General features: G+C 48.6%; 1 protein-coding gene and 2 long non-coding RNA genes across 3 annotated transcripts; 2 read left to right on the plus strand and 1 right to left on the minus strand.

Moving 5' to 3' along the window:
- Positions 1 to 363: 363 nt before the first annotated feature.
- On the minus strand, positions 364 to 673 carry LOC117052244 (mitochondrial import inner membrane translocase subunit Tim9-like). The gene has a single exon (XM_033159035.1). The coding sequence runs from the start codon at positions 646 to 648 to the stop codon at positions 379 to 381; it is 270 nt and encodes an 89-aa protein (XP_033014926.1). The 5' UTR covers positions 649 to 673; the 3' UTR covers positions 364 to 378.
- Positions 674 to 10,101: 9,428 nt separating this feature from the next.
- Positions 10,102 to 10,555, plus strand: LOC117052173. The gene is made up of 3 exons (XR_004427221.1): positions 10,102 to 10,164; positions 10,290 to 10,363; positions 10,470 to 10,555. It is a non-coding gene; the product is annotated as an uncharacterized LOC117052173 (long non-coding RNA).
- Positions 10,556 to 10,679: 124 nt separating this feature from the next.
- On the plus strand, positions 10,680 to 11,388 carry LOC117051260. Its single transcript, XR_004427166.1, has 4 exons — positions 10,680 to 10,755; positions 10,870 to 10,946; positions 11,113 to 11,168; positions 11,357 to 11,388. It is a non-coding gene; the product is annotated as an uncharacterized LOC117051260 (long non-coding RNA).
- The last annotated feature ends 1,087 nt before the right edge of the window (positions 11,389 to 12,475 follow it).

Genomic DNA, 12,475 nt, shown 5'->3' on the forward strand with positions numbered 1-12,475 from the left:
ATCTAATTTTTGGATGACACGCTTGTGTTTTAAAAATTAAGTCATTGAATAAGAAACAACAAAAACTAAAATGTGGTTGTTCCCTCCCCATCTTTAACCTAGTGACGGTCAGAAGCAAATCTGTAAGCCTCCAGAAAAAAAGGTGGTATCAACATTATTTCAATGCACAATAGAAGACAATCTCGGAACAGGCTTCATCAGCTCTGCAGCCACTGCCAACCCCAACTGCAGCTCCTGGTGGTTTCCACAGTTCAATTGTTTCCTGAGCTCTTCTGTTCCGAGCTGGTTGATGTTGCCACAGCAGTGCTGCAGACCAATGCACCTTCGTGTGTAATGCAATCAACGTTGGCACTCCTTCACAAGGGCAGCCCCTGCCTTTTAGTGAGGCTGGCCAAGAAGTCCTGCTTTGGCAGCCAGCGTTTCATTCTGCTGAATGTGGTACTCCTGAAACCTCATAGATATCCTCTGGGTCATTTTTAAATACTTCAGTAAGCAGTGCTCTGAGCAAGTCATCTCTTCTGGCTTGACTTCTCGGCTGGTGAAATCTTTCACACAATCCAGGAAGCAGGTTTCTGTCAATTTATTATATGTCCCAAGAAATTCATTGAACTGCTTAATCTGATCAGATTCTGATATTTGTCCAGCCATATTTTAGCTCTCAGATAACTGCCACTCCTCGGTCCACCGACACCCTTAAGAAGAACCCTGCCCTGGGTTGCTTTGGAAATCCATGCAACCAGAGCTTTCCTGCGGGATTTCATCTCCCTCGTTGGTTTACTGTTCTGATCCAGTCATGCCAATTTCACCCAATCCATTAACTCACTGAAGCCTCAGATAGTCATTCCCAAACCGGACTGCCTCTCAGTCATTGGAGCAGGAAACATTTGATCTCCAGGTTGTGGGTTCAAGGCCAATGTTGGCCAAAAGATTCCTGAGTTGCTAGATGGCCCTGGTGGTCCCTTCCAACTACAATTCTAGGATTCTAAGGTTGAGGGGACTCTGGGCAAAATGATGGTGCTCCCTTTCACCACATATGCCTACCTTGGGGGCCCTTTTACAATTAGAAATATGTACTGGGGGCAGTTTTCCTGAAACATCTTGGTTCATCTCCTTCCAATCCCCTTGCAAGTTGAGTTGTTCCAGGGCTATAGAGGAGTAAAATGACCACAAAATATGGTAACGCTGCAGTGGTCTTTTGGGGGGGGGGGGAAGGAGATGCTTTCCTCACACTCAGCCTCTTCCATTGATCAGTTTGGTGGGTCCCTCAGCAGCTTCAGGACCTCAGCACTTGCTGAAACCTGTGCAACCTCTCCCCACTGAGATTATTTATATCCAACATGCACATAGTAAAGCATGCAGAAAAATGTATGCATTGGTGAAAATAACACAAAAAGCATCATGTTAGGGGATATTTTTTAAAATAGTGTATATTTTAACATAGAATTGCATGTGAATATTAGGATAAATTTGCACTAAAATGCTGGTGAATTTTCATGTGGGCTTATTTTTTAAGAATCTCAAACTGATGTGGAAATGTGGAGAAGTGAATTTAAGACTGGAAAAACGAGAAAATAAGGGAACCTGAAGGTGACAGTTTTGCCCTCACCTAATAGTGTCCCGCCTGCGCTCACTATATTAGTTTGCATGGGAGATTGAAAACTCATTCAGCATAAACCTTCCCAGGCTAGTTTTGCCCAAGCCTTTCCAGCCTCTCCCCTGTCCATTGTCATCAGGGGGGTGGACTCCTTCAGACTGCTCACACTTTCCTTATAGTTCGCTGACCCATTTTGACAGTGGCACTGCTGTAATGGATAAATAGATTTCCTTCTTCCTCCTCCTCCTCCTGTTCCTTTCCTTTGTGAATTTTTTAAAATTAAGTTTTCCAAAATTTCACACATACATTTCAATACATAACCCCCCCAACTCCCCCCACTTTCCATTGTGTTTCTGTTTCTCTCCCTGTGCTGTACCCTGTCATCTTCTCCTCCTGTTGTTTTTTTAGAACATGTGTTGATGGGGTCTAATGGTGACCAGGTGGCCTTCCACACTCCGGATGCAACTTTGAGAAATGGCCTGAATAAAGACTCCTGAAAAACTTTGTATCCATACAAATATGCATGAGATTTGCCCATTTTATCATACTGTGATGAAGAATGCCATGTGATTCCCTGTCAATAAACCTTTTTTATTTATTTCACAAACCTATCTATGGTAATTCTTACTTTTTGAACCACTGCCCTATTTAGACTGAGCTCTTGCAGAGCCGCTGCCAGTGAGTATAGGCCAACCTCCCCATATCTGCTGCCCCCCAGATATTGTGAACTAATCCCACCATCCCTGACTTTTGGTCATGCTAGCTGGGTCTGACAATAGATGTAGTCTGAAACATCAGAGGCAGGCACCAGGTTGCCAAAGGCTGATGTAGACAATATAGAGAATACAGGGAGAGATAGTGTGCCTTGGCCTAAGACAGCTTCCTTGGGTACCTAAGGGTCTCTGGCATATGACAAGTCAGGAGAGAACTCCCTAAAATTAAATTAAGCTTTCCCCCATTCAGATGCTTGCCAAAAAAGCTTGTAAATACCAAGCCATTTCTGAAGTCGCCCATGGCTAGTTTCAGCAAAAGGGACTTTCTCTAGTTCCCACAATCCTTCAGGAGAGCTTTAAAAAATACTCCGAACTGTTGGCAAATATCCCGCCCGGGGTCAGTTGTGAGACTGCCCCGAGACTGGAACAAAGCCTTGTGCACATTCCTGGCTACGTGAGACCGGTGGCACATTCAATATGTGATTGTTCCCCAGTGTGAAGAACAACACACACAAGCCATTGATAAGACTTAAACTATTTATTATAGGTAAATGCAGCATATGTGTCTGCTAGCCAGCTCAGATACTCAGAGCTGTGCATAATACGCGTCTAGCATCTCTCGAGCCAGAACTGAAAGTAAAGTACAGTAGCTTTTGGTACAGTAGCTTTTTATGGATCTTCTCAGTAGGTACACATATAAAGTTGTTGTTGTTATGATGTGCCCCTTCGGCTCAGTATCCTGTGCTGACTGAGTCTTCTTGTTCAAGTCTTGCAATTCTAAGAGCTGGAACTGTAGTCAAACTATGGTTTTTCCTGGCCACCATCTTGTGCCTCCCATTTTCAGAAGCTCTTTTATTTGTAATGGTGAATTAGCACCCTTCTGTCCAGAAAACATTGTGCATAGTACCTGCTAATTTCTTTACACTAGCCTTTGCCAGCCAGATGTTTTAGACTATAAAACATAGTACAGCGTGCCGATGGGTGTTAAAGTTCTAAACATCTGGAGGGCACCGGTTTGCAAAGTCAATTTTACAGCATTGTCATGCTCTACAGACCATTGGTATTATCTGCTGTGCCTGCTGGTGGCTTTTAATCCGCCCTGGTATGTCAGAAGCAATATGCTACCAAGCTCAGTTCAAGGTTTTGCTTTCTGCATTTGAACTTGGGAGCTTGGGACCAGTTCGGATACCTAATCTCAGGGATCACCTGGCCCCATATACCCCTGCCAGCCTACTGCCTTTCTTTGATGGGGCTCAGTTAAGAGTTTCTCCTAAATCTCCCCTACTGCATACAATAACCAGAAAAAAATGTATTTGCGAGGGTCGCATTTTCTTCCACCCTTATAGTGCAAGACATTGAAATACAGTCAAATTCGGAAAGAAGCCTACAGATTGAGCTGGTGAAGAGAAAATGAGAAAATCTTTTTTTTTTCATTTGCATAGTGCTGAGTGCCAGATTTGGGTTTTCAGAATGCTGAATTTTGATTATTTTGCATGTGGAAGACTTCTAGGCTAGAAGACTTGTAGGCCAACTCTTCTTAGCCCCGTGTGGGCTTTGGTGAAGAAAGAGGCATACGGATTTGACATCTCGGGCACCTTGGCCACTTTCAAATCCTCCTAACACTTCGGTTGATGCCTCTAAAAATAACCCGTCCACATACAAGTCCTCTGCTTTCTGCAACAAAATGCCAAGTGTTTATTTTTGTCCCACTACAGAGGAAAAGGAGGTTTAAAAACACACATACCTTAATCCCATTGCCTCATCAGCCCAACTGAATTGTGTCAATGTCGCATGTCCTCAAAGAACCGCCTGGTTTTCTTAGTTCATTATAGCTGCATTATTTTTTTTTTGCACTTACTTTTATGCAGTGGGGCTAACTTCTGAGGTCAAATCTAGGTGGCCAGTTTGTTGAAAATTCATTCTGATTTGTTTGATGGAGGTTAGATGATGATGGCTATTTGTTAAGCATTCATTATCATTTGTTTGTGGGAAGGCCTGCACACCAGGCCTGCATGGTGGAAAGACCCCCCCTTCAGTGCCAGGCACTCAGCTCCCAGGCAGGCATTGCACACTTCTTTTGGCTTTGGCGATCACTGGTAGCCGAGTAAGATTGTCTTCCATTAACACGGTTTTAACAATGAGTCCGTAAGTGACTGTGGAGGCCAATTGGTTTCCGAGTGGGAGTTGATCACGGTATGGATTTGCCAAGCGTGCCTTCTTCTTAGCACATTTCTCCCTTACATCCTGAATTCAAGTGTCTTCAAAGCCCATGACACCTTTGGTCAAGGCTGTTCTCTGGTCAGAGCGCTCACAGGCAAGGGTTTCCCAATTGTTGGTGTTTATACTACATTTTTTTTTTAGATTTGCCTTGAGGCAGTCTTTAAACCTCTTTTGTTGACCACCAGCATTTACTTTCCATTTTTAAGTTTGGAATAGAGTAGTTGCTTTGGAAGACGATAATCAGGCATCCGCACAACATGACCAGTCCAACGAAGTTGATGTTGAAGAATCATTGCTTCAACACTGGTGATCTTTGCTTCTTTCAGTACGCTGATATTAGTTCGCCTGTCTTCCCAAGTGATGTGTAAAAATTTTCGGAAACTCCATTGATGGAATCTTTTGAGGACTTGGAGATGGCCTTTATAAGTGGTCTATGTTTCACAAGCATACAGTAAGGTTGGTAGTACAATAGCTTTGTAAACAAGCCTTTTGGTTTACCTGCGAATGTCCTGCTCCTCACTCTGCACTTCAGTTGAGAGAAAACTGCACTCGCAGAGCTCAGGCAATGCTGGATTTCGGCATCAATGTCAGCCCTTGTGGAAAGATAACTGCCCAGGTAGGAGAAGTGATCAACATTTTCCAACGTTACACCAGTGTGTTGGATTTGTGGCGCTGCACAAGAAAGGCCATTGCAGTGCCTCCCTGCCTGTCTGCCTGCTTGCCTGCCTGGCCTCCCACTTGCCTGTCCATTCCCAACAGCAAGAGCTGGAGGACTGGCTGGCTGGGCTCCCTCGCCCACTTGCTTGCTTACTCCAAGGCCACCTCAGCTCCTGGCAACCAGCACCCCCTGGCCAGCCCCAGGAGCACCATTCGCCTGGGGAGCTGGTAGCCAGGGCTTCTGCAACCAACAGTCACACAAGCCTTTGGGAAGCAGAAACACGAGATGGCATCCAAGGAAGGAGGGAACGAAAGGGGGGCAGAGGCTGGTGTTGCCCACGGCACCCCTGACTATCATTGAAGGCACCCCAGGGTGCCACAGCACAATGGTTGAAAACCACTGGTCTACAGAAAGGCCGATAAGCCAAAAGCATTAAGAAGAATTGCCTTAACGAGGGTCAATAGCACAGAGGGAAATAAAAATCTTAATACACATTCTCCAACATTTCTCTGATGAAAATAGGGATGTCCTGAGGAAAAGCGGGACGTTCCGGGATTAAATGAAAAACTGACAGCTTCTGTAAATCCAGGACTGTCCCTGGAAAACAGGGACACTTGGAGGGTCTGTAAGGATATGTTTGAGGAGGATATATAATCCCTCCCAGCCCTGGACATTCTGAGCATCTGAATGGTGTTATTTGGTTGGCAAATTCATTGAGGCGAAATGGAATTGAGCAGCAGGTCACTTGCAGGAGTCAACTGGCGAGAGGGAGGTGCAGGGATGTTTAAAGCTGCCCTTTCCTAACCTGGTGCCTTCCAGATGTTTTGGACTCCAGCTCCTATCAGCCCCAGCCAGCAAAGCCCATGCATCACCACCAGTTCTTATAATTATTATTTACATTGCACATCTGTAGCAAGTAAAGTGCATGTGGACAGCCTTCTGCTACATCTAGTGGGCATTTGGAGAGTTTGCAGCTTGGTCTGTTCCGGGATTCCTGCTGATGGGTCTCCTAGTCCCTGCACAGAGTCCCTATTGCATGGACAGGCAGAGTCCCGCAAACCCCAGGCGACCCCTGAGCGGAATAATGACACCAGACAACGGGCTATGGGATTAAAATTGGCCATAACTTTATTAAGATTCAGATGTAGGGAGACCTTGGCTCAGGCATTGGGCATTTATCCTTCCTAGTCCTCAGCCAGGGATCTGGGAGACTTCAGGGTTATCCAGAATGTGTGGGGATTGGGCTGGCGCTGGAGAACATATGTTCAAGCAGAGAGCCCGCCCCCCGTTCGCCGCCGCTGGAGGGGGAGAGCAATGACAACCTCTCGGTGTATGGCCAATACCTCCCCCCAAGACCCCTTTAACGGGGAACCCTGGTATCGTCGCTGCAAAGGGGGCGTGGGTCACCGCCTCACGCCCCCCCCCCTTTAGGAAGATAAAGGATTTTGCCCAAGGCCTGAAACTGCCAAATTTGTGACGAATTTCTATGGGAAAGGCGAAACCTGCCAATGCAGGAAAATTCCTATCCGGCCCTTCAACAGTGGCCTTGACATAGCAGCACCCACGTACCTGTGGAGAAGAGGTTAACCTGCAAAATAAGACTTACAGGGAGTGGAAAGTGGGAGAAGCTCTGGAACCTGACTGCCACTTCCCCTGTAAGCCATACCTTCTATTGTGTGTGCAGCTAGGGGATTGGCCTTACCTGGCCAATCCCCTAGCAACGCCTCCCCAGGTGAGATTGGGCGATTGGCTGAGGTAGGTGGAGACCTCCAGGTATCCAACCTGGGGAGGATGAAGCCAGTCAGCTGCACTGGGATCCAGGGGGCTGCGTGTGACCACACAAAAGCCGCCCCCCCTTTTGATGTGGGGAGCAGTCATTACACATACCCCTCTGCAAGAAACTACATGTAGAAAGGTATTCAAGTTACAGTCAGAGCTGAATAACCCACTGCACATAACTGCAATGAAATGTACATACTGAAATAATAACCATCATGTTTTCCTTCAATGACCTTTTTGCTTCTGCCTCTCAGTCTCCAGGATTACAAAATAACAGAGGCAAAGTAATAGGATTATATAAGCATTTAACAGGATCAAACTGTAACTAAGAAAAATTGACAACAAATTGTGCAGGTGTGACTTTCCCCAAAATTTGAGGGGAAATTGTGACATGAAAAATGCAATATGGCCACCACTAAATAGTTGTTTTAATACATTTATTTGTTTTTAACAATTATATGCCATCTTTCAATAAAATATTACAGAATATCTTACAAATAAAACAGTAAAATGCAAAGTGAAATAGATAGGAAAATACCAAATGAAATCAAAAGAGGCCATTCAATATGATGAAGCCCTAAGCAACTGAAGGCAACGGGGCCCTTTATATGTCCAGCTGTCCTTTGTCAACAACAAATTGTCGCTGTTTTTGTGTTGCTGTATGGTAATTGACGGACCTAATAGGTATCTCAAGCCATTTGCTCATAGCAAACAGGAGCCTACACAACACAAAACACTCTTGCTTCATGTAGGTTTTATTTTGTTTTTCATCTGATATTTTGGAAATGTACATCCAGGGGAGGGACCCAACTTTTGGAGCAATGTTTTGTCCACCCTGCTCTGTGAAGCCACCCTGTTAGCAGCACTTGAGCTTCCCGTTCCTGGTTCCTAGGAAATTGGGGCAAGAGAGTTGCAGGTTCTCCTCCCTGTTCTAAAAAGCAGGTGTCTTCGCCCTATAGGATCCTGGGAATTGTAGTTTGTTGGGGGTTCTGGGATCTGTGAGACCCCCTGGCCTGACCCATGGTGGCCTCATCCCAGCACACTTTGACCCCCCCCTGATTTTATTTTTCTTGATTCAGCTGCCTGACAACCCAGCAGCCTGGCCCCTGTTTGCCAGCTGATGTCACAAAGTGCTGCTTTTCAGGCAAGCCTTATAATGCCCTGCAAGGGGGGTGCCTGTCAGATGACAGAGAGAAAGGAGAGAAAGAGACGAGGGGGAGAGAGAGAGAGATACAAGAGAGAGAGAGAGAATCAAAAATGGATCCTGCAGGTAAGAGGCCTAGAGGAGATGAGTGGCATCATCATCATCATAATTATTTTTATTATTTTTATTTTTATTAATTATGATGATGATGATGCATGTGGCTTGGCTCCCTGGCTTGACTTGTTGAAAGCTGTAGATAGCTTGCCAGGTCCCTGCCTCTCAGCAATGCAGCTCTGCAGACTTAGCCCCTTTTCATGCTGCAGGAGCCCCCAAGGGGTGGTGTGTACACAGCCTTTGGTTTTAAGGGAAAGGCTTCTAGCTCAGGGCTCAGCAAACTTTTCCAGCAGGGGGCTGCTCCACTGGCCCTCAAACCTTGTAGGGGACTGGAGTATATTTTGGAAAAAAATATGAACGAATTCCTATGCCCCACAAATAACCCAGAGATGCATTTTAAATAAAAGGACACTTTCTACTCATGCAAAAACACGCTGATTCCCGGGCCGTCCGTGGGCCGCATTGAGAAGGCGATTGGGCCGCATCCGGCCCCCGGCCCCTAGTTTTGGGACCCCTGTTCTAGCGGGCTTCAGCTTGCACGGGGCAGGAGCCTAGTGAGATTTCTTTTGTGCTATTTCTTTGCACCATCGCTGCACGTGATCCTTGATCAAAAGGTTCCTGCCCCGAGGAGCTTACAATCTTTAGTATGACACTGGGAGGGAAAAGAGAAAGGTTGAGGTCCAGGGTGGATCCCGAATCCTCCCACTTCTAACCTCTTCCTCTGTTTTCCCACTTCTAACCTCTTCCTCTGTTTTTTTTTCTCCTTTCTGTCTCCTAGAGCACAAGAGATTATTCCAACGGCCCCAGGAGGCGCCCCTCACTGTGGTGGTAGGTGAATTCCATGGGGAATCCGTCCCCCACATGTGCAGGGAGGTCATGGTGCTGACCTGAGTGGTTGGGGGGGGTTGTAGGTCCATCTCGCCCCAGCCCCTCGCCCCCCTCCTTCCAAGGCAGGGGTCAGGCCAGGCAGGAGCAGCAACCATTGGCAGCCAGTGGTGACGTGGGCATGGGCAACCTGGCAGGGGGGTGCTTGTTCTGTCCCCCTCCTTCCCTGGGTCAACTGGCCAGGCACCCTTGCCAGCGCTCAGGCTGTCCCTGCAGACGTTTGGGGGCTTCTCCCCCCGGGGGCCCTATGTCAGCAGAGGGAGGAAGCTTGGAAGGCAGACAGGAGGGGGGGGGAGATAATATTGAAGCCCCAGAAGGAAACAATTGAGGATGCCCCACGGGACCCCTGTCCCCTAGAGAGTAAAATATCCTTCTTCCTTCGCAGGGCCGTAGTTTAAACAAAAACAAGATCCCCCAGCAGCAGCCCAGCGGTGCAGCCAACAAGCGGAGGTAAGCTGTGATCATTTGTGGCAGGGGAAGTGTTTCCGAGGGATCTTGCTAGCTGGAGGAGGGAGGCCTGATTTAGATATCCCTATCCTTTTATGGAGGGACGCGGGTGGCACTGTGGGTTAAACCACAGAGCCTGGGGCTTGCTGATCAGAAGGTCGGCGGTTCAAATCCCTGTGACGGGGTGAGCTCCCGTTGCTCGGTCCCTGCTCCTGCCAAACTAGCAGTTGGAAAGCACATCAAAGTGCAAGTAGATAAATAGGTACCGCTCCGTCGGGAAGGTAAACGACGTTTCCATGCGCTTCTCTGGTTTCGCCAGAAGCGTCTTAGTCATGCTGGGCACATGACCCGGAAGCTGTACGCCGGTTCCCTCGGCCAGTAAAGCAAGATGAGTGCCGCAACCCCAGAGTTGTCCGCGACTGGACCTAATGGTCAGGGGTCCCTTTACAGGCAGAACCATAGCTTGGGAATGGCAATGTGGGCCCCCGCCGGGGCGCAAGCGAGTGGTGGGGCGAAAAATCGGCTCCTCCAGCCAATCAGACTAACAGAGCCTGTTTCTTCCTTAGGCGAGAGGCCGGCCAGAACGAAGGGGGAAAGGCTCCCACTTCAAGTAAGTGGCAATGTCCTATATTTTAGGAATGCTTCCTTCCCATGTCCCCCCTCCCTCGTGCGCCAGACTGGTGCTAGCATGGCTGGGAGCCAGGCGCTTGCTGATTCCTCCGTTTTTCTTTCCAGAGAGGGAGCCTTTCCCCACCGTTCACCGGTACTTCGTTCTGGCCAAATCCCTGGAGCGACGTGGCGAACATCAGGTACTGGGACTGAAGGAAGGGAGGGGTCCTTGTGGAATCAAAAATGGGGCGGTCATTTTGGGTCCGTCCCAGCCCCTTCTCCTAAGATGTCCTGCTTCCTCCACAGGGCCACGCCTCCAGGGATGAGGCTCCATCTCCGGCTCCCGGGGTGAAGAACGAAAGACCATCCCGGCGGTTCCCAGCCCCTGACCCACTCCCCCATCTCCATACGGGCATGGCCCCTTCCCAGCCCTACTTGGTGCAGAAGCAGCAGCCAAGGCTTCCCCTGATTAGAGGTACATCGAGAGTCGTTTCGGAGACCTTGGCTGCTGCTTCTGCGCCAAGCCGGCCGGGACACAGGCGAGATGCCCGTATGGAGGTGGAGGAGAAGCTGTGCCAACTAATAACATCAGGTAGGAGGAAATGCCCCCTTGCCAGGTCCCCCACCCTCCTGGCCCAGACTGGGGCTATTATAGCGTGGCTGGGAGCCAGGCGCCTGCTGATGTCTCCGTTTGTTTGTTTTGCAGCAAGGCAAAGGATCAGGCTGGGAGCCGCCGCATCCCGGGAGGGAATGGGGCCCAGACGAAGGCCTCTCGCCACAGAGGTAAGGAAACACACAAGGAGGGCCTGCAGGATCAGGCCAAGGGCTCGTCTGGTCCAGCCTCCTCTTCTCCCAGAGCCCTTTGCCCACCTCGGACTTCCTGCAAGAGCTTTTCTGAAGCTCTGTCCCTGGCGTTTGGTCTGTGACAAAGATTCCTTCTTTCTTGCAGGAACATCTCGCTGCACCGCTGCGGCTGCTGCCAAGACCCCCACCCAGAGAGTAGAGGTAAGAGGAAGGGGAAAGTTGCATGCAGCAGGGAGAACACCCTCTAAGTTGAGAGTCCATGTTCATTCTGCGTTCTTAATTGGGGTGGACAAAGGAGGGGAAGGTTGCGGGTGACTTGTTGAAATTGAGATAGGGATCCCCTTTCCAGAGGATCTTGACTAACACTTCTGTTTTTCTTTCATTTTCAGGAATTGACGTGGATTATCAATATGCTGTTGTGTACTTCATTTATCAAATTATAATAAAGTATATAATTAAATCTACTTTATGTGCATTTTGCGTTTATTCAATTCATTGTAGACTAAGAAGGTGGTGCTGTTGAGGTAGAAAGTAATGCAAAATGCTTTAACAATAATAACATCATCAACAACACATCACAACAACAATTTATTATTTGTACCCCGCCCATCTGGCTGGGCCTCCCCCGCCACTCTGGGCGGCTTCCAAGAGAGATGAAAAGTACATTAAAACATAAGTCATTAAAAACTTCTCTAAACAGGGCTGCCTTCAGATGTCTTCTAAACATTGGGTAGTTGTTTCTCTTTGATATCTGCTGGGAGGGCGTTCCACAGGGCGGGGGCCACTATCAAGAAGACCCTCTGCCTGGTTCCCTGTAACTTGGCTTCTCGCAGCGAGGGAACCGCCGCCAGAAGGCCCTCGGCACTGGACCTCAGTGTCTGGGGCAGAACAATGGGGGTGGAGACGCTTTTTCAGGTATACAGGACCGAGGCCATTTAGGGCCTTCTAGGTCAGCAACAACACTTTGAATTGTTCTCAGAAACGTACTGGGAGCCACTGTAGGTCTCTCAGGACCGGTGTTATATGGTCTCAGTGGCCGTCCCCAGTCTGGCTACCGCCGAAGCAGCGCCCGTGCCCAGAGTCCTCCGTCTGCTGCGGCCACCGCGGCACGAAGTGGCCAGCTGAGCTGGGAGGCACCGCGTCCAGCCTCTGCCTCTTCCCCACCGGAGAGCCACCCTCCTCCAGCCCTGCCGGCAGTGATGCCCTCTCTTTAAAAAACTCTGGGAAACGGGGGGGGGGGCACCGGAGGGAGCTTTGCACCACGGCACCAGATATGCTTAAGACAACCTTGCTGGCAGGGACATGGAAGATCCTGATGGCAGTTTGCAGCTGAGATAAACAGTTCCCTCTGACCCCAGGGAGTGCCTAGCCTTCCTGTGGCTCCCAGTAGGTGTCAACCACCCATTACCTGTGAACGATGACATACGGTCTGATTGGTCAATAACAAGGGGACTGTAAGATCAGACCTTTTCTTGGTTGATAATAAGTAGCCACCCTGGAGTGAAGAG

This window comes from Lacerta agilis, chromosome 8 (genome assembly GCF_009819535.1).
Source record: "Lacerta agilis isolate rLacAgi1 chromosome 8, rLacAgi1.pri, whole genome shotgun sequence".
Lineage (NCBI taxonomy): Eukaryota > Metazoa > Chordata > Lepidosauria > Squamata > Lacertidae > Lacerta > Lacerta agilis.

Excerpts from the sequence above, each read along its gene's own strand:
- LOC117052244 (XM_033159035.1), bottom strand. The coding sequence starts at position 648 with ATGGCTGGACAAATATCAGAATCTGATCAGATTAAGCAGTTCAATGAA.